Source organism: Manihot esculenta, chromosome 9, assembly GCF_001659605.2.
Source record: "Manihot esculenta cultivar AM560-2 chromosome 9, M.esculenta_v8, whole genome shotgun sequence".
Taxonomy (NCBI): domain Eukaryota; kingdom Viridiplantae; phylum Streptophyta; class Magnoliopsida; order Malpighiales; family Euphorbiaceae; genus Manihot; species Manihot esculenta.
In genome coordinates this window covers 30078705-30100123 of record NC_035169.2, presented here as the reverse complement: position 1 = coordinate 30100123, position 21419 = coordinate 30078705, and the positions used below count along the sequence as shown (strand labels likewise).

Genomic DNA, 21419 nt, shown 5'->3' with positions numbered 1-21419 from the left:
TTCCTTTGGATTAAAGCTAATTTGAAATTCTTCAAATAGGCTTAGCTTTCGAAAAGGACCACACTTGTTGCTTGCAACGGATAACGTCTACCAAATGAAAGGTTCAAAATCCATCACAGCTCCATATAAAATTCCGACCCCTTGTTCTCTCTTTTGACAAGAAAAAGATGATCGCCTTCAAAGCCATTAACGCCTCCTTCGCCCCTACAAAGCAAGCCCTTTTCTACACTGGAAGACCAACCACTCTAAAGAATTCAATCCTCTGCCTTTGCAAGTCCAATGATCCTGATTCTGAGGGCTCCCCAGCTGAAGGTGATACTCGTAAGCAAGAGCTGCTCGCCAGAATTGCTATGCTTCAAGCACAAAAAGTTCGTCTCACTGATTACTTAGACGAGAGATCTGCTTATCTAACTCAATTTGCCGAAGAAGCCAATGCTGAATTCGATAAAATTGGAGAAGACGCTCTCAGAGGACTCGATGAAGCTGGTTCCAGGGTCTGTTCAATTCCTTTATTATACAGTGCATAAAGAATCCTTCTTTGATTATCCACCGACTCTTTTTTATTTGGCAGATAATGGAGAACATAGAAAGCCAGATGCAAGCTTTTGAGGAATCTGCAGAATTAAACAAAAGAGAAATTGAGGAGAATGATAATAAGGTAGCAGATTTTGAAGGTCAAATGGTGAACGACAGGAATGAAGGAATGTTCTTCAAGAATCTAGGCCAGAAAAAACCTACTGATAAAGCCAAAGCTAAGGTGGAAACAGAGAGGATTAAAGATCTTACAAAAGCAAAAGCTGGATCCAAAACCAGAAAGAGCATATACCTTGCTCTAATGGCGGTGATAGTCATAGCTATTGCTGATTCTTTCATGTCATCTGCCCCTGATTGGCGGAAAGTTGCTGTTCTTGGAGCAATTTTGGTGGGTTTGATCACTCAGTTCACCTACGAGCAGAAACTGTCATCAGAGTTAGAAAGTATAGAGGAAACAGAGAAGGAAAAAAAGTGAGTTCTTTCCCCTCTATTCTAATGAAGTTTAAGCTGTAAAATACTTGGCCATAACACTTTCCAATGAATATAGCAAGATACAATAGCCCCAAATGAAAACTTACAATTAGGGTTTGATACATGAAGCTATTTTCTTTTCCTCATTCATTTTGATGCTTTATCCATTCCCGGCCTCTGTTGCTCACAAAAACAAAGGGTCTGTTCTGTAATACTGCTGCTGTAGTAGCTGATAGTTAGTTTAGTAGTAGATATTTGTTTTGGTCGTGGTTAGCTAAACTTTATAAGAAGTAACTTATCATAATTTATCCATCAACTGTAAATATTAATGTTTTAATTTAGTCAAAACACTAAACACTAACAAGTAAATTAATAATAATTTTAAAAGTAGTGTTTAGTGTTTTAATAATATTTAGTGGGTGAGGAAATGAATTACGAAAAATTATTTTTTGTAATATTTGATTAACCACTCATTAAATACTATTTACCACTAAAACAATTAACGGTTAGTATTGCGGAACAATGCTACAATTTTATCTTCTTAAACAAGAGCAAAAAAGTTGAAACAAAGAATTCTGTTTGTTTTTTCACATCTCTAGAAACATCACAATCATATAAATTCAATCAAACTATAATGATAGACTTTTCAATTCAGCAGGAAAATGGGAAATTGAAATATCTCCAATTTCCACTGAAATCTCTTTTTGGTAACTTGGATATATATTCTTCAAGGCTTTGTTGCTTGGCATCACCAGCTTTTTTCTAAAACAAGTTCAATGTGTGAAGCCTCAGCAATCAGCATCCAAATATTTGGATTTTTGAAGTTTAGACTCTTTAAATTTCTCTATTTGTTCTTCAGATTCATCTTTAAATTGTTGCTCAACCATACCAGATTAGCACATAGAGCTAACTGTTTCACAAGAATCATCAAAAGAAATACCCAAAGATTTCACAGCATTTAGGAAGCTAACATTTTTAAATACTCATTCTCCCAACTTGGAGCATGTTTAACATTGAATTTGGAGGCAAAAGAAAGTTTTTTCTAAAAAACTCACCATTTTAGATGTTGTTAAAAAAGAAAAGAGTATATTTAAAGGGTGTTTTTTTCGAGAGCAACTCCAACAATATTGTTAAAACAGATGCTTACTAACAATATGCAGAGCTTCTATGATGAGGTTCATAATGGTCTCCATGAATGAATAAGATATTCTTTTCGCAAAAAATCTCTTACAACGTTAAAGAAATTTTGGAACATCTCAGTTATTATCGCATTTAAGACCCAACAACATTACACATGATTGAACTCTTGCAACAATTTCAACAATCAAAAACCTCTTACTATATAATCAGCAAGACTTGTTTGCCATATTTTAAAATAATGAGACAACCATTTGAAAACATCATTTATCTGATCATCATCATTAGTAGCATTTGAAGCAGTTATTACGGTTATTTCACTATTGGAAGAAGCAAATTGCTAGCTTAACATAGCATCATAATGGCTAAAAGTTATGGTGAAACCAATGCTTTTAAAATGAAGCATTTTACATGAAATTACTCTAATTTTGATAACTCTGGTTTTTAAGTTAAAAGGCTAAATTATATAATGGAAAAAAAAATATTTTTGATTGAAATTTACTTTTAAATTATTATTAAAAATTTAAATAAAATTATTACTTATCATTTAAAAGTGTGAACTATCATTAAAAAATTATGATAGTTCAATACAAATTTAAATTAAAATATAAAATTTGGTAAAATTAAATAATTAATGATAATTTTGTCTTTTTGCCATTTTTAGAAGGCTGGTATACCTGGTTTTGTTTAAAGTTTTTAGGTTTTGGATTAACTTTTTTTTTTTTTTAATGGGTTGGACTAGATTGTTTTTCTAGAGCCTTTTATCTTTTGCAAAAATAAAAATTAAGAAATTCGTATCATGGGAGCATGGGACTACTACTCGGGGAAGGTTAGTATGGACCAAAGCCCACGTTGAGAAGAACCCGAAAACACAAAAAGGCCTACTAAGGTCTATAATGGAAGAAATACTGAAGAGAGAATGACCCTTTTTGGCTTTTTATTTTTTATTTTTTAATTGTTTACAAACCGTACTCAATTAATATGATCTGAATTTAGATCTGATAGATTTATTAATAGAATAAAGTGTTTCTTTAAATTTTAAAAATACTTCATATCTAAAATTCAGATTAATCTGAATTTAGATCAGACAGATTTTTACAAAGTGTTCCTTTAAATTTTAAAAATACTTAATATTTAATATTTGAATTCAAAAAATAAGACTCCAGTAATTTTAATTGATTTTTTAAGATTAATTTTTTTGTCTTTTTTTAAAGTTAATTAATTTAAATATTTTCATCCATTTTATATCTTAAATTTTTAATTTTAAATAATTAAATCAAATTTTTAAGACGTATATATTACCGCATGTTATTTCACATGTTTTTTTAATTAATTATATTTTTTAATTTAAAAAATAAATAGTAGTTTTTGTGATGATAACGATTTTTTTAAAAAAATTAATCTTCCTTATTCATTATTTTTTTTTATTATTATTTATTTAAATTTTATTATCTCTAGCTAATTCAGTTAAAAAAAGTTATTGACAATTTTTATTTGAATTATTTTATTCGATAAATTAAAAAGATGAAATAAAAATATGAATTTTCACAAAAATTTAAATTATTTTTTTAATAAGTTAAAAATATAAATTAAAAAATAATACTACATTTATATTAGATTCTTGAAAACTAAATTACAATCTAACCCCCAAACTTAATTTCTGAAATTCTTCATGTCCAAAATTACTTTTCATTGGATCTAGAACGCTTTCAATTAGCTTTAGATTCAATTTGATTTGAACTGTTAATATGAGTGACGGATCCAGCACAAAATTTAATGAGATAATATTTACATTTTTTTTTTTAGTTTAAAGGTGCGAAATATTATTAATGAAATTGAATTTAGAAAAATATATATAATAATGAGTAAATTAATTTAATTTAATAATAATTTTATTTATTTATTAAATTTGAGTAGTATTATTTTCAATTTTTAACCATGAAATGACTTTACCTCATGACTGCAAAATCCACCTTCCTTGTGAAATTCTGCAAAGGCCCTTCCATGCATAATTCACTTGGGTTGACAGCAAAACGGCACAGTCTACTGCAGTTTCATCCCTGTTCTGAGACAAAGTGGCAGCCTCCTGCATGTTGATGGCTACTTAGCTGAAATGGCATAGATGCTGGTTGGGACAATGGTACTGATCTGTAATTCTTGCTGTTGGTATCTAAGCTGTGAAGCCACAGTGTGGCGTCCAATCTTGCTCATTTGGGCAAGGCTTTTTCAGCCATGGAAGCTTTGAGCTGGATCACGCGACATGGTTATCAACGAGTGGTGCTTGAAACAGATGACTCTGTGACTCTGTCTGTGGCTAAAGCAGCTCAGAGTTCCAATATGAATACATGTAATAAAGCTCTTCCTCTCTCCATACCCAATTTTCTCTCACCCTCCATGATCCTTTCACATGTCCAGCTCTCTCTCTCAATTATGCAAACCCTAAACTACAGTAAAGAAAAATCATCATGAACAAAAAGTTTCAATTCCTGGACAAATCTCATGAATGTTTTCAACGAGTTAACAATTTCCTCAATTCATTAACGCATTAAAAGAAACTTCAAAATTGAAATATCAATCAAATTAACAATTCATAAAGTTCAGAATAGGAATGTTAACAAAATTAACCTAGATTTTTGCATGTATATGCCATTCACTCATTTTAAAAAAATACGTATTAAATTATTATAACTCTAGCTAAACTCAAATACCTCATATGAAATTTATTTATCGAGAAAAAAAATACTCTTAGATCTTTGAATTCTTAGAAATTCACTAGTATATTTAAATTACAATATTTTTATATTTTATAAAATTAAATTTTTTTCGTTAATTAATTTATTTTTATTTTGATTAAAGAAATTGAATATTATAAACATTTAAAATTAAAAGAACTAAATAATACGTATTTAATTAAAATTATAAAAACTAAATAATATAAATAATTCTATATAACTAATAATTTTTTAACGAAAAACTAAACAATTGTATTTTATAAAAGGTAAATTATCATTTTTAGCAAAACTTTTACCCCTTTTTCAATTGATAAAATTACTATTTAGAGAAATTTAATAATTGATCTGTTAATTTTGTAAAATGCATTACAACATTCATGAGTCTACTAATTAATCTCTCTATTAGTTTTAACTATTAAGTATTGTAAAAAAAATTAAAATGTCCCTGATATAAAGGGATTAATTAGTATATTTTTTAAAAATTTGAGAGATCAACTAATAAATTTTTCATAATCATATAAATTAAATAGTAAAATATTTAATAACAAAATTAAGGGATGAATTAACTAATAGACTTTTTAAAACATCTATAATGTTTTAGTATATTTTTCAAAAATAAATGACTAAGTAGTAATTTTTTTTTTCTTTTAACTAATTTTTTTTAAATTTTAGTCAAATTAAAAAGATTATTATTTTATTCATAGGTCAATTAGAGGTTAGAATTTACTTATGTGCATGCTGAGTCAATAAAGAAAATAATATTTGAAAGTGGATTCTTATCTGCAATTTTTATTTTAGCCAAATCTTTATGTAAATTGTCAATTTTAGTAATTTTTTTTAATTTTTTGTCGATTGTAGCCAAAAGATTAAAAGAAATATAATATGAACTGATGTAACTGTTCAGTTCCATTTGAATAAGCTATGCTATGAGGTAATATATATATTTTTTACTAATGCATCCATCTAAATATAATTTGATGCAATAAATTCAATAATTTATAATAATCTTATGCTAAAAAATAGGACAGAAATATTTTATTACCATACTAAAATAAATTCTCTTTTCACTCTAAATTAAAATTCACGATCTTACAAATTAATTTTGTAAATAAACCTTCTTTTTTAAATTGACTATTTACATAAAAGATAAGCCTCATGTTATAAATTATTTTAGTTAGGATAATTTTTGTCTTATTTTTACCCACTATTAAACTATGCCAATTTATAAATAAATATCTAGCAATTTTAGGCTAAGTTGGTACTAATTTTTTACTGTGTAATCCTATCAACAAATGGTTTAATTGAACTGTTTTTATTTTGCCAAATTACTATGGTTTGATTCGGGTGAATATGAAAATTTTAATTAAATTAAAAAATAATTAGTTAAAATTATAAAATTATGTAAAACAATTGACTAAATATATAGTTTATCTTTAATAGGGTAGACTCCTTAATTTAAAAATTATATTTTTACTCAGCATGCAACGTAAGCATACTCCAATCCCTTAATTGATTTCTAAATAAAATTATTAACAATTTTTTTTAATTTAGTTAAAATTATAAAAAAAATAAAAATTTTGCTAAAAATAATAGTTTACTCTTTTACAAAATATATAGTAATTGAGTTATATTGAAATAAAATAAATAAAATTATTAATAATTTTTTTAATTTAGTTAAAATTATAAAAAAAATACTAAAAATAATAGTTTACTCTTTTACAAAATATATAATAATTGAGTGATATTGAAATAAAATTCATAAAATTTCATAGACTTGTAATAATTTATTATTATTTATTTAATTCCATGCATAACTTTAACCGAAGGTTACTGGGACCAACTGGGTATTCATTGGGGTTGAAGCCTTTTTTTTCTTTTCCCTCACTTTTCTTTATCACCATGAAGGATCATGTTAGGATGTTTTTATAGTCACCTTTTGACTTTAGAAGCAAATTTGGTTGATGATGGAGCTTTTGCATATGTACAGAAAAGCTTAAAGCATCATATCCAACTCATTCATATCCTTTTGATATCCAATAAGTTTAATTTATATTTCTATATCATTACTTTGCTTCATTTCTGTTTTGATAATTTTTTTTTTTTTTTATCAAAGATAAGGTTCATTAAAGAAGAGGTGAAAACCTCAAATACATCAAGTTACAAAGTCCAGATTTAGACAACCTAGAGCTGGTAGCTAAGGAAGCACTGCCGCCTCCTATCCAGCCAGTGTTGATCATCTCAGGCGTTGCAAGAATTAGACCACCGAGGAAGAGGATGACAATAGAAGCTAGTGCTTTCAACAAGACACAGAAACCTCATCAAGCAACTCAGCTGAGGAAGAGACCAGCAATGGCTTCAGAGACCCAAGTGGAGCATTTGCTTTAAGGAGGCAGAAGAGAGCACTGGTTTAAGGAGAAACCAGAGAAACCCATTCCCAACAGGATAGCAAGGGTACCAGACATGAAAGTTGGCGGGCATTCAGATCGCCATGCCTAGAAGGCTATCGAGACCCAGATGTCCAGACTAACGTGAAGAGAGCTCCGACTATATTTGTGTACCTCCTACCTCTACTCAAACTCAGGTCACAGATTTTGCATGCAAAATATCAACGATCGTCTCCGACAAGTTGACCTGCAGGTAAAAAAATAACCCACAATAAACACCAAACAAATCAAGGATATACAGATCAAAAAAACCCTCACTCAACGGTCTACAAATCTCCAACCAAAATAAAAACTTATTTAAATATAACCCCACCCGGAGATGAGGAGGGAGAACCTACTCTCCGGGTTGGGGGAAGAAAAACCGCCTCTGCCCGGTCGGGGCAGAAGACGACTGAGACTCCAGCAGAAAGAAACGGAAAACCCGCAGAAAAAGGGAGAAAAGAAGAGAGAAGAGAAAAGAAACAGCTAGATGTGTTTGAGCATAATAAGAGTGAATTACTTCTTTTCATTTTTCAGTTTTGTCAAAATCAATATTACCAAACTTTTTTTTTTTTTTTACTTTTAACTCATTCATATTAAATTCGTGTTCTACAGAATTTAAATTTGAGCATAATAAGAATGTTTCTCGATTTTTAAAATTCAATTCTTTTATCTCTAAATTTTAATTTTATCAAATTAAAATTTTCTTTGTCCTTAAACATAGTCTTTTCAATTTTAATAAAGACAAAATGAATAATTAAATAATTATTTTCTTAGAAAGAAAAGTATAAATTATCTAACAGAAATATCAGTTGTAGAGTTTAATAAAAATTTACAATCATTCAAAATCAAACCCCTGCATAAGATAATTTGACAAAAATGCTTCTCAAGTGCCTGTCTAAACTCCTATATAAGATAATTTGGCAAAAATAATTCTCATTTTTATCTCATTTCTCGAATATAAATCATTAAAGTCTCCCGAACAAAGTCACGGAAGAGAGCTTCTATGAGATAAAATTCGAATAAGATTCCAAAATTGACGTATTGTTGCAATTTCAGAAATCTATAATTACAAGTAAACCTCCATTGAACCTTACCTTCCGAAACAACTGAATCAATAAAATTTGAAAAAAAAGTCAACCACAGAAATAGACACAGAACTCTTCCAAATTAACGAAAGATCTCCTCTCAATTCTTGTTTATTGACTGAGAAGCAACCATCAAAATATAAAAAATTATGAAAAAATTTCATACGAGAACTAAGAGTTTTTGTTTCCATAAAAAATAAAATGTCTGACTTGTAATTAGTAACCAAATCCTTCAATGCATTAACTGTTCGAGAATTGCCAAGTCCTCGGTAGTTCCAATACAGGACAATCATTGTTTTCGGCTATCCCGACCTTTGACGGGATGAGCCACTTCACTGTTGCCTGTCAAATTAACATTCGCAGGAGTGTTGTTAGAGGCATCCTGTTGAGAGGAAAGAAAACTTATAATAATGTTATGTTTAGTATTTTTTGACCTTTTTTTAGCATTATCTTTTATTCAGCTGCAATATCCTCATCAAACTTATAAGGAATAACAACATCTCCCTCTAAAGAATGCCATAAATCTATCTGCATATTCTGAAATTTGATTGGATTGTAGTGAGAAATATTCCCACCATACAGAAATCATAAGTGACGATCGGAATATCTCTGGAACTCTTAATAGGGATACCAATATATTCTCATTCATCAATAGTCAATTGACGCAGATTATCTTTCATGGGAAAGGGGAAAGAAGAAGTTAGATTTAAGGAAGAGGAAAAAACAAGAGTATCGAATCGCAAATGGACCACAGGGAGAAACTTTGCCCTCATAAATTTTTTTATATTACAAAAATTAAATAATAAAATATTTAATATTTAAAACTAAAAATAATTAATTAATAAATTTTTTAAAATTTTTAAAATATTTTTTAATATATTTTTCATTAACTGATGAGTCTTTTTTTATTATATATATACTAAATAATAAATTTTTTTAAATTGAATCAATGCATTTTGAAAATAATAAAAAAAATATGTTAACGTAATTCAAAAAATAATAATTTACGTTTACGATAATTAGAGAGCCTTTGTTGTGTCTATGATGCGCAAAAAAACAGAGGAATAAAGATTTAAACCTCCATTTATTTTATAGAAAATAACTGTTTATTTGAAAATTATATATTTTTAAGAAAATTGTTTTCTAAAAAAGCACTTATTTTTTATTTAATTACAATTGAAAAAACAGTTCAATAAAATTTAAGTGCAGGAAGTCTCGAAAACAGCTATTTTACTTCAAAATATTTTAATTTTTTAAAATAAAAAGATAGTTTGCTAAAAATAATTTGTAAAATGCCCTAAATACTTAAAAAATATATAAAAACATATTTTTATAACAATTATTTCTAAAAAAAAAGCCTAAATTGCATGTTTTCTTGTTGGAAAAGGTTTTGGAAGTTAATTATATCCATTGGTAAAAAAAAAAAAAAAAAGTTGATATGAATGTTCTTATGAGAATTTAGGTTACTAAGCCTTTCAAAGAAATAATTGTGTCCTCCCAGCATTATTTCTCTCCTGTCTCAGCTAGAGAGAGACTGTTCCCTCTCATTCTTGCTTTTCTCTTTTAGTGCAAGTATGCTTTTTTATTGATTGTGCAATTGTCCCTTGTTCTTGTTGTAAAATGGTAGAAAAAGATATAAAAATTAAATGAAAAATGAGTAGAATATTTGCTTGAGACGTGATAATAATCACTGTTCTTAAGGATAATTCGCTGACGGTTGCGTATCCTCCGGGATTCAACAAGCATTCTGAATTACAAGTAACCCATGATCAAGAACAACAGCAATTATTAATTACCCAGAAATAGAGAAAAATCACTAAAGATAAAGAGAAATGATTATTTTTTTGTGTGATCCTGAATAACGTAAATGTACTGCTATTTATACAATATCAGCTAAAAATATGATTCAGTTAAGATTAAGATATCCGCAATATCAGCTAAAAATCTAGTTTAGTTAGGATAAAGATTAAGATAATTTAAAGTGAAAAAAATCTTTTTAACCAACTTAAAATCTATAACTTATTTCAAAATATTTTGAATTATTTATTATTCTTTTGAAATAATTGTTAAATATCCAACAGTCCCCCACTTATTTCAAAAGAATTGGAACATAAATTTAAGTAAAATATTTTCTGGGTATAGTACAATGTATTAATTTTGGTGTCTTTTGAATTATGAACCAAAATTTGATTAAGAGAAAGATAATTTACTGAATATTTGGTGAAGTTTAAACTTCTATGAACCAAACAATTCTTAGTGTAAATTAAACTTTTCACCAATCAATGTACTTTCACTATTCTGCTGTTTGACGCAGTGTTGCGCTAATAAGCCATGCGCGTGCCTGGAAGTTCATGAGAGCTTTAGAAATTTGCCTTCAATCTCATAGGAGTGGCTCCACTCCACTCTCATATAGCTCATTCCATCAAGTGTATACTGCAGCTTATACACCACCTATAAAGGATATGGAAATAATTAAGAGTTTTAACTCAACCTCACTTTCTTTGCAGTTTTAGCACTAACACCACAGGTAGGACTTTATAAAGTGCTTAATATAAATCAATTAATGATTTGTTATTACCCATATGAACCTATTTCATGGGATCACCAATCATATAAGTTGGGTTACCATCATTGTTGAATTCCTCCAACAGGCTGTAGTCCCATACCCCTCGATATTTCGTTTATTAATTTCTTTCCCAAAGGTTTAGTCAGAGGATCGGCCAAATTTACTTCTGACTTCACATAATCAATAGATATAACTCCATCTTTTAGCAGCTGCTTTACCACATTATGTCTCAACCGAATGTGCCTATTTTTACCATTAAATGTTTTATTTTTTGCAATAGCTATTCCAGCTTAGCAATCACAATGAATAGACACAGAAGGTGTTGGTTTCATTCCTAATGGAATGTCTGCCAAGAAGTTTCTCAACCACTCGGCCTCATTACCAATCAAATCTAGAGCAATAAACTCTGATTCCATGGTTGATCTAGCAATAACAATTTGTTTTGCTGATTTCCACGATATTGCTCCACCACCTAGGGTGAAAATATAACCACTAGTGGATTTGATCTCATATGAGTCTGAAATCCAATTTGCATCGCTATACCCTTCTAGCACAGCGGGAAATCCACTATATAGAATACCATAATTTATGGTACCTCTCAAATATTTCATTAAACGTATCAAAGCATTCCAATGATCATAGTTAGGACTTTGAGTGTATCTGCTCAGTCTACACACTGCGTAAGCTATATCTGGTCGAGTAAAATTCATCAAATGAATTAAACTTCCAATAATTTAAGCATATTTAGACTGGGATACAGCATCTCCAATATTTTTCTTTAACTGACTGTTAGCATCAAATGGAGTGTTTACAGGTTTCACATCAAAATTCTCAAATTTCTTTAGAAATTTTTCAACATAATGTTCTTGAGTCAACATTAACCCATGATCATTTCGTATAATTTTCACACCCAAAATTACTTTAGCTTCTCCCATGTCTTTCATTTCAAATTTAGAAGATAAAAATTGTTTTGTTTCTTGAACTATATCAAGACACGAACCAAAAATTAGCATATCATCCACATATAAGCATATAATTACACAATCATTTCCAATAAGTTTTGTATAAACACATTTATCAACCTCAATAGAAGAAAAACCATTACTTAACAAAACTTGATCAAATTTTTCATGCCATTGTTTTGGTACTTGTTTTAAACCATATAAAGACTTAAGCAATTTACAAACTTTATTTTCTTGACCTAAAACAACACAACCTTCTGGTTGTACCATATAAATATCTTCTTCTAAATCACCATTTAAAAATGCAGTTTTTACATCCATCTGATGGATATAAAGTTTGTAAATAGAAGCCAAAGCAATTAAAATTCTAATTGAAGAAATTCTAGTAACAGGAGCATAAGTATCAAAATAGTCAATGTTTTGTTTTTGAGTAAAACCTTTTGCAACAAGTCTGACTTTGTATTTATCAATTGAACCATCAAGATTTAATTTCTTTTTGAAAATCCATTTGCAACCAATTGGTTTTGCTCCATGTGGTAGATTAACAAGTTCCCAAGTATTATTTTGTAAAATAGAATCAATTTCAACTTTAATAGCTTCTTTCCAAAATAATGCATTATAAGAAGAAATTGCATCTGAAAAGGTTAAAGGATCATCTTCCAAAAGATAAGCATAAAAATCATTTCCAAATGATTTTTCTTTCCTTTGTCTTTTTGATCTTCTTAACTCTTCAACTTCACTTTCATTTATATTTTCACTAACAGATGCATTAGAAATAACTTTATTTCTTAGAGAAAAAATATTTTCAAAAAACTCAGTATTTTTAGCTTCAATAATAGTGTTACAATCCAAAACATCAATTTTGAGCACAAGAAATCTATATGCAGCACTACAATTAGCATAACCAATAAATAAACAATCAGAAGTTTTTGTACCAAATTTCCTTTTCTTTGGTTCAGGAAGCATAACTTTGGCTAAACATCCCCACACTTTTAAATATTTTAAGTTATGAGGATAACTCTTCCATAATTCATAAGGTGTAATACTATATCTTTTATAAGAAATTCTATTTTGTAAGTGACATGCAGATAAAATGGCTTCACCCCATAGATTATCTGGTGCATTAGAACTAACAAGTAAACAATTCATCATTTCCTTTAAAGTTCTATTTTTTCTTTCTACTACCCCATTTGATTCAGGTGAATATGGTGGGGGTAATTTCATGGATTATGCCATATTTTTCACAATAATTATTAAGCAAGACATATTCACCTCCTCTATCTGATCTAATTCTTTTAATTTTTCTATTTAATTGATTTTCTACTTCATTTTTATATGCAAGAAACATGTCAAAAGTTTCATCTTTATTTCTTAATAAATATACTTTAGTATATCTAGAAAAATCATCAATAAAAGTTACATAGTATCTTTTTCCACCTCTAGTCATAGTTTGTTTTAAATCTCCTAAGTCAGTATGAATTAAATTTAATAATTCAGTTTCTCTAAAAATAGAAGCACAAGTTTTCTTTGTTTGTTTTGATTCAGCACATACTTCACATTTATCTAAGCATGAATAATTAATATTAGATATAAGTCCAATTGCATGCATCTTCTTAATATAAGGTAAACTTACATGACCCATCCTATCATGCCATAATTTAAAAGAATCAATCAAGTAAGCAGAAGAATCAATATTTTCATCATTAACAATCTTGGAAACATTCAATATAAACAGTCCATTATTACAATATCCCTTACCTAAAACACATTATTTTTAGTTATAACTACTTGGTCAGATCCAAATGCAACTTTCACCCCATTTTTACCAAGCAGAGCAACAGAAATCATATTAGTTCGAATTTTAGGGACATGTAGCACCTCATTCAGTTTCAAAAATTTGCCAGATGTGAGACGAAGAAGCACTTTACCTTTTTCAAGAATTTGTGTAGTCCTTGAGTCACCAAGAAATACATAATCTTCTCCTGCACTAGCTTGAGTGTAGGATGAAAAAGCACTTCTATTTGCATAAATGTGCCTCGTAGCACCTGAGTCTATGATCCATTCATTCACATTAGCTACAAGATTAGCTTGATAAATGACTGCAGCAATTATGTCATCTGCTTCCACCAAATTTGCCTTTGGTTTAGCAGGATTGTCATTTCTCCCCATTCTTTTCCTGCATTGAGGTGCATGATGGTCTGGTTTGCCACATACAAAACAACTACCTTTTTTCTTAAAAGTAGGATTATTAATTTTTGGTTTATAATCATATTTCTTTTCATACCTTTTGTTTTGGTAGTGTGGCTTGTCTTGGATTAAGTTGGCATTGGCAGCGATATCTCTTCCTTTAGCTTTCTTGATCTCTTTCTTGTTTGTATATTCTATGATGATATGAGTGATAAGCTCAGAAAGTGACAGCTGCTTATGTTTATGCTTGAGTTGCTGCTTGTAGTTGCTCCACGAAGTCGGTAATTTTTCAATTAGCAAACTAGCAACAAGCTCCTCTTGAAGTGTTATATTTTTCGATTTCAGGTCCTCAATCAATTTGTGGTATTCATTGATTTGTGCCTTTATATCTTTATCATCCACCATCTCCCATTTGTAAAATTTGCCAATAGTAAATTTCTGTTTGCCAACATCCTCAGCAGTATATTTGGCAATTATGGACTCCCATATTTGTTTTGCTTCTTTATAAGAGCAATAAATATCAAAGAGATCGTTAGATAATGTACTAATAATAGTGTATCTACATACCTTATTAGCATGAATCCATAATTCCAATTGTTTGTTGGAAGTTTCTGCAGGTTTCGCATCGGTGAGAGCAAAAGCAACTCTATGCATATCAAGAACTGAAAATACACGTTCCTGCCAGCGTTTGAAATTGTCACCATTGAACTGTTCAATTTTGGAGACATCTGGGAATGGCTTGGACATTGTCATGGCAGGTTGTATCATAGCAGCAGGAACACCACTTGGAATGCCAGTGGCAGAAGGATCAATAGGTCTAGTAATGGAAGTATTGTCAGAAGAAGTAATTTCAGCCATTATCCTTAAAATTGTTGTAAAATGGTAGAAAAAGATATAGAAATTAAATGAAAGATGAGTAGAATATTTGCTTGAGGCGTGATAATAATCACTGTCCTTAGGGATAATTCGCTGACGGTTGCGTATCCTCCAGGATTCAACAAGCCTTCTGAATTACAAGTAACCCAGGAGCAAGAACAGCAGCAATTATTAATTACCCATAAATAGAGAAAAATCAGTAAAGAGAAAGAGAAATGATTGTTTTTTTGTGTGATCCTGAATAACGTAAATGCACGGCTATTTATAGTACTTAACGTTATTCAAATCCACAATATCAGCTAAAAATATGATTCAGTTAAAATTAAGATATCCACAATATCAGCTAAAAATCTGGTTTAGTTAAAATAAAGATTAAGATAATTTAAAGTGGAAAAAATCTTTTTAACAAACTTAAAATCTATAATTTATTTCAAAATATTTTGAATTATTTATGATTCTTTTGAAATAATTATTAAATATCCAACAGTTCTATCCTGACAGAACATGACCTTCCTTCCTCCAAGTGTAAAGAGTAGTCTCTTCATTCCCACCCCTAGGCGAAGTTGTATATAAATAAGGATATTTTGTTTGGTAGTAGATACTTTTAATAGTATCAATTGGCATTTTTCTTGAATGTGTTGAAGCTAGGAGCATTGATATTGGATCCGAGAGGTATTTTAGTTTTAATTTATTGAGATAACTCTTGAGAACACTACGGGCATCTCTCCTGTCGATACCTACTTATCTAATTTTTTAAGACCATTGTTAGAGATACCTATTCAGTGGGCTTCTATTGTTTTTTTTCTTTTTTTTGAATTTTTCTGTAATGTTTGATGTTGTTAATCTTTTCTAGTTTTTTAGTAGTATAGAGATAATTTTGTGGCCGATCCATGGTTCTATCGAAAACTGGGCCATCTTGTTGCTAGTTGAGTCCATGGATTAGAATGAGTTATAGGCTTTGGCTTTTGTTTTAAACATGACACTCAGGCTTGGATTTTATTTGAATCTTGTGTATTTTTAGCTCAACTTAGTGAGTGTATTTGTAAGCTTTTTTGGGGATTTTAGTCTCTTATATTATAACAAGTTTAGACCTTCTTAGCAATGAAATTTGATATTCCATAAATAAAAAAAAAGAAAATTATACCGATCAATCCAATTCGAATGATTTTTGAAATAGTACAAGCCTTCTTATTTTCAAATAAGGGTATTGGCACTAAAATTTAAAAATTTCTTATACTATTACAATTTAATCAAAAAATTTTTTAATCTAATAATCAAATTTTAAAAACATTTTATAATTTTATTCTATTTTGAATTCTAAATGAGTGAGTGTGTATCGCGCTTTATAATTCAAATGGGTGAACGTGTATCACTTATTTTGTAATAACTAAAATCGTTGCATGTTTCCACGACTTTAATTAAGATTAATAAAGAATTACTTGTTACAGAAGATAACATCCTACATATCTCCCATCGACAATTATTTTTAAAAAAATACAAAGCATGTTTACAAAATGACACAAACTTACTCATTTAGAATTTAAAATTCAATAAAATTACAAAATAATTTTAAATTTTGAATTTATTATGTCAAGAAAAAAATTTAAATTAAAACATAAAATCACCAAAAAAATTGAATTTTTAATGTTAATACCCCTTCAAATAAGCCAACTTGAATTTGAAGAAATAAAATTTATTATTTAGTTTTTATATTTTAATAAAATTAATTATTTAGTGTTTATATTTTTTAAAATATACTAAATACTCTTTTTTTTTTCAAATTATAAATTATTTAGCCTCTTCTATTAATTATAAAAACTAAATAGTTGTTATTTTAAAATTAAAAAAAAAATAAAAATATATCATATGATTTTAATTGAATTCAATTCGTATTGCGCCATTAGCTAACAACGATAATTTTAAAAATTATCTGAAAAATTTTGATATGATAAATAAAATATAATTATTAATTAATATTTTTCTTAATATTTTTATAAAAAAAATACTATATAGTTTTATTAATTTTTTATTTTAAAATTTATAATTTAATTTTTATTAAAATAATATCTCATAATATAATTACGTCAGTATTTTCTAACCGTAATAATTATTGCCGCTGTTTATTAATAAAATATAAATTAAATTATAAATCCTACGATGCTAGTGCAAGAACTGATAAAACTATATGATATTTTTTAATATTTTTTTCTTGTGCTAAATAGTTATGAAAAATATATATATATATATATATATATATATATATATATATAAATATAAAAGCTCTTCCCTCTATTTAAACTATAAGTATATACAAAATGATTAATTAAAAATAAAGATACTTTAATCATTTTGTATATACTTATAATTTAAATAAAGCGAAGAACTTATTAGTTAATTATTTAAAAAGATAAAGATTATTTAGTATGTTTTTTATTAAATAATTAGTTTTACTAAAACATAATTTTTTAATCATTAACTATTTAATCCTATATAAAACTACTATTTAGTCTGGTTTTTTTAAATTATTGACTATTTAAACCTAATAAAATAATAAATTTATTATTTAGTTGCTCTATTTTAAAAAATAATAAATTAAATAGTTAATATAATTAAAATATAAAAATTAAATAGTAATTTTTCTTATAAAGCACCCATGGATGCAACTCAGAAATGTCATTTGACTAAAGGAACCTCTACTTTTTTCCACGCTATATTTCACGATTTCATAGCAAACGACACAACAGCAAACAGGATCTTATCCTTCTGAACTATGATCTCTGCACAGAAGGATTTCATCTTCTCATCAGTAGCTTATGTTACTATTATTTCTTCCTTCGTTCAGCCAAATATCAGACAACAAAAGTACATGTCCAAGCCTGATGTATCCCCTGCAGGCTTGCATGCTTCCTGCTACCCGAGTAATCGGACCCCCACTTCACCAGAGGCATCCAAATTTTATCTCAGATCTTTATTCCTCGGCGAAGGTTAATGACCCTAAGCTCAACAATAAGCAAATGGGTTCATAGCTTCAGAGGAAAAGAACATCAACTGAGGTACTATAAGCTGAAAATAATATTCACCGATCATGGTCTGGCAAGAGTCAGATGACCATTGAAGCTCCAAGAAAAATCTCTAGTTACAAAACGCCACAAGGGTTTTCATTAGTTGAAAGTGATTAGTCTCCTGTGCCCATTAATTTGGGACCAATAACAAAGGGGACATGAGCTCACATCAACACTTCTTTTTGTCCTAAAGGATATGTAATGTGACATAATCATTTGGGGCAAAATGCTGAGAACCTTGCAGCCTTGACCTGTAGGAGTAGGACAAGAACGAAAATAGAACCCAACCCAACTGAATCCAAAGCCAAGCATGCACATTCTCTATGTCCTAGCCTGTTCTGGTAAGGAAAGAAATGAAGCATGACAAAATTAACATAAAGGCAAAAATGCAGCTGTTAAACAACAATATAGTTAAGAGTGACAAAATGGGAAAAAAGGAAAGAAAAGAACACAAAAATCTTGTTATTTGAATAGTTGATTGAGAAGAAGAAATGCAACTCACAGGAAAGGCAACAAATTTAGGAGTGATTTTTTGTTTTTTTAATCCAACCAACTCATGAAGAATAGATTAGGCATGTGTGCTTACACAACAAATGCATCAAAATTAACAACATTAAACCAAAGAAACACCTTTATGGACCTCCCAACCAATTCAATTCAGTACAATCGCAATACGCTCCTTGCAATAGACTGCGCATGACTGGACTTGCTCTTCCCCCAGCCGCCTCTCCGGCTACTCCTCAGCGGTGTCAAGTAGAATCTTAACAGTCCATTATCAATGTTATTTGGTGAATACCTTGCACTTCTGTTCCTCTCCAACACAATCTCATCTCTCTTCTTTCTTCCATGCCCATTACTCTCAACACTGCTCTTCCTTGCACTACCAAATTGTCCACCACCAAAACCATTGGAATTCCTCCAACTCACACTACTATTGCTCCTCAAGAGCTTTGGATTAAAAGCCCCTCTTACTTCTCCATTACGTTCCCCTCTTAATTCTGGCCAAGACTCTGAAAATGATCTCTCAACCCCATTTGCTCTGCTATACCTATCTTCATCCTCATCTTTGTTGACACTTCGCCGGTGTATAAACCCCCAAATATTCCAGGCTTTACTCCATCTACGGGACTTCTTGGCCTCCTTCCTTTCACCATTTCCCACTATTGATGCTTGGTCCCTGAACCCCATTTCAAAAGTCTCAGAGCAGTCGTCCCTTAAAGAATTGGAGTATGAATCCCTGTCTGGAACCACCAACTTAGGTCCAGGGAAGTAATCCACAGTTGTCGGTGACACTTTGGCATTGGAAGCAGAAGCGGACTTCAACTCGTCAATCTCAGCGACCACAGCTGCAGCAGTTTTCCTAATAGAATTAGACCTGTCGAGGCTCCTCCTCCTCCTAGACGAAGAATCAGAATAATAGTCCCTGGTTTGAGCAGAGCCACCAGGAACAGTCTCATCCTCGTGGATGGAATTCATGGGAATCGGCTGTGGTTCTTCAACTGGGATTTGAGTATCTGACCTTAAAGCAACATTAACAGGAGCATCCTCAACCACAGAAACCATGGTGGGCATTCTCGGAAACGTTCTTCCAATCAAATACCCATCCCAAGAAGCACGGGGCTCATCGAAGGAGTAGCGAGGATCATCAAACGAAATCCTGCCTGCATCCAGCGAGAATCTCGGATCCGTGTCGCAAGATCTTCTGCCGAACCCGTAATCCGCAATTTCCGACTGGGTCTCCCTGCATTGCCGGCTAATCGGCTTTTCCACGGGCAATGTGGCCGATCCTGGCCCACCATTCCTCCGCTTTTTGAGCTTCTGCTTTTGCCTCCATTTCTGCAATTTTTTGCTGAAAACTGAAGCAGCAGACCAGAAACTACCTGCAATCTCTTTAAAATCCCTTCCAGAAGGCTTTTTGGTTTGTGAATCGAGATCTATGTGGTCCTTCATGGGCTTGAACTCCTCCTCATGCACTTTCTCTGGCTCTATAACAATAGCTTCTTCTTCGTGTATAATCTCTTCAATTGGGTTGGCGTTGGAGTTTCTTGCAGTTAAAATGGGCTCGTCTAAAACTGCACTCTCACTATCGGTGTCGGTTTCGATTTCGTCCTCTTCTTTAAACTCAAACACGGGACCTCGAACGCTGGAGGAAGAAATTCTGGACTCAAACTCGATTTCAGGACCTTTGAAGGAGTCCCTTTTGGAAGGATTTCGGTCCTCGTCCTGATAAAAGAGTGACCAGAGAGTGCTCCGAACCCTAACGTCGCAAGATTTTCTCTGGGGCTCAAACACTCCAGAAAAACCCTCGTTTTTGGAGGCAGAGAAGGACTTGGTACGGCGGAGCTCAGGAAAAAAAGAAGACTTAGAGCTACCACTCCCACCGGAAGGCTTAAAAATAGCTTTAAGGGCGGCGGTGGCGGTACTGGTGGTAGGAATGGGAGGTTTGCGGGAAGAGGAAGCGGAGGATGAAGAGGGCTCGAGCACAGCGAGGCGCTCGCAAAGGCATAAGGGGCAGAAGCCGGTGAAATGCTCGTCTGGATGACGGTCACAAGAGGTGGAAGGACGGTGGGGCTGGGGTGGCTGCGGCGGCTGAAGTTGTGATGGTTCGGTGGTGGGATTCATAACCGGAGGTGAAATGTAATGCGAACTCTGCTCATATTAGTTGAGTGGGTGTGAGATAGAAGGAAGCGCGCAGAGCGTTCAGAAGATAGCAAGAGATCGAGAGAAGAAAGAGCGAAAAACTGTTTGGTACCAACGGACAGTGAGAAAGCGAGAGAAAGTGAGGGAATGAGAAAGAAAAAAAAATTATATTACGACTGAAGCAACGGGAAATTTATTTTTTTAAAAAAATTAAGAAAAGAAAAAAAGAAACAAAAAGGAAGAAAAACACACACTGTGGCTTGCTGGACCCTGTCTTTCTTTTTTTTCTTTTGCTTTTGTGTTCTCTCCTCTCCCATTGCTCTTGGGGCACTCGCTCGCTCCCTCAATCAACCATTTTGGCCCACTAGGTTACTCTTCTGTCCTTATTTAAACGATTCCACATCATTTAATATTTCTTATTATTTATAATTTCTAAATGTAGAAAATTTTTGTTAGAAAATTTTATAAATTATATTTTATAATTATTTAAATAATATTTTTGTATTATTTAAGAATATAAATTAGACAGAGCATATAAAGATGATATTTGGTTTAGCATTTTTATTATTATATTTGGACAAGACAGATTGAAAGTGAAAAATTTTCCTTCATTTTAAATGGTACCATATTATGAAATTCCATGATTGATTTGCAAACCTCAATCAGTAATTTAACCAAACACCTAGTCGGCAAAACAAAGGGTAAAACACCGCAGCATGGGGTGGGCCGCTGCGTCAATTT

General features: G+C 30.9%; 2 protein-coding genes across 2 annotated transcripts; one reads left to right on the top strand and one right to left on the bottom strand.

The window, feature by feature from the left end:
• The first annotated feature begins 21 nt into the window (after nt 1-21).
• Nucleotides 22-1155, top strand: LOC110623004. Its single transcript, XM_021767806.2, has 2 exons — nt 22-494; nt 572-1155. Exons 1-2 carry the CDS (start codon nt 168-170, stop codon nt 1007-1009), a joined length of 765 nt encoding a protein of 254 aa, XP_021623498.1. The 5' UTR covers nt 22-167; the 3' UTR covers nt 1010-1155.
• Nucleotides 1156-18471: 17316 nt separating this feature from the next.
• On the bottom strand, nt 18472-20998 carry LOC110622110 (protein OCTOPUS). Its single transcript, XM_021766501.2, has one exon. It carries the CDS (start codon nt 20658-20660, stop codon nt 18696-18698), a length of 1965 nt encoding a protein of 654 aa, XP_021622193.1. The 5' UTR covers nt 20661-20998; the 3' UTR covers nt 18472-18695.
• Nucleotides 20999-21419: the final 421 nt, after the last annotated feature.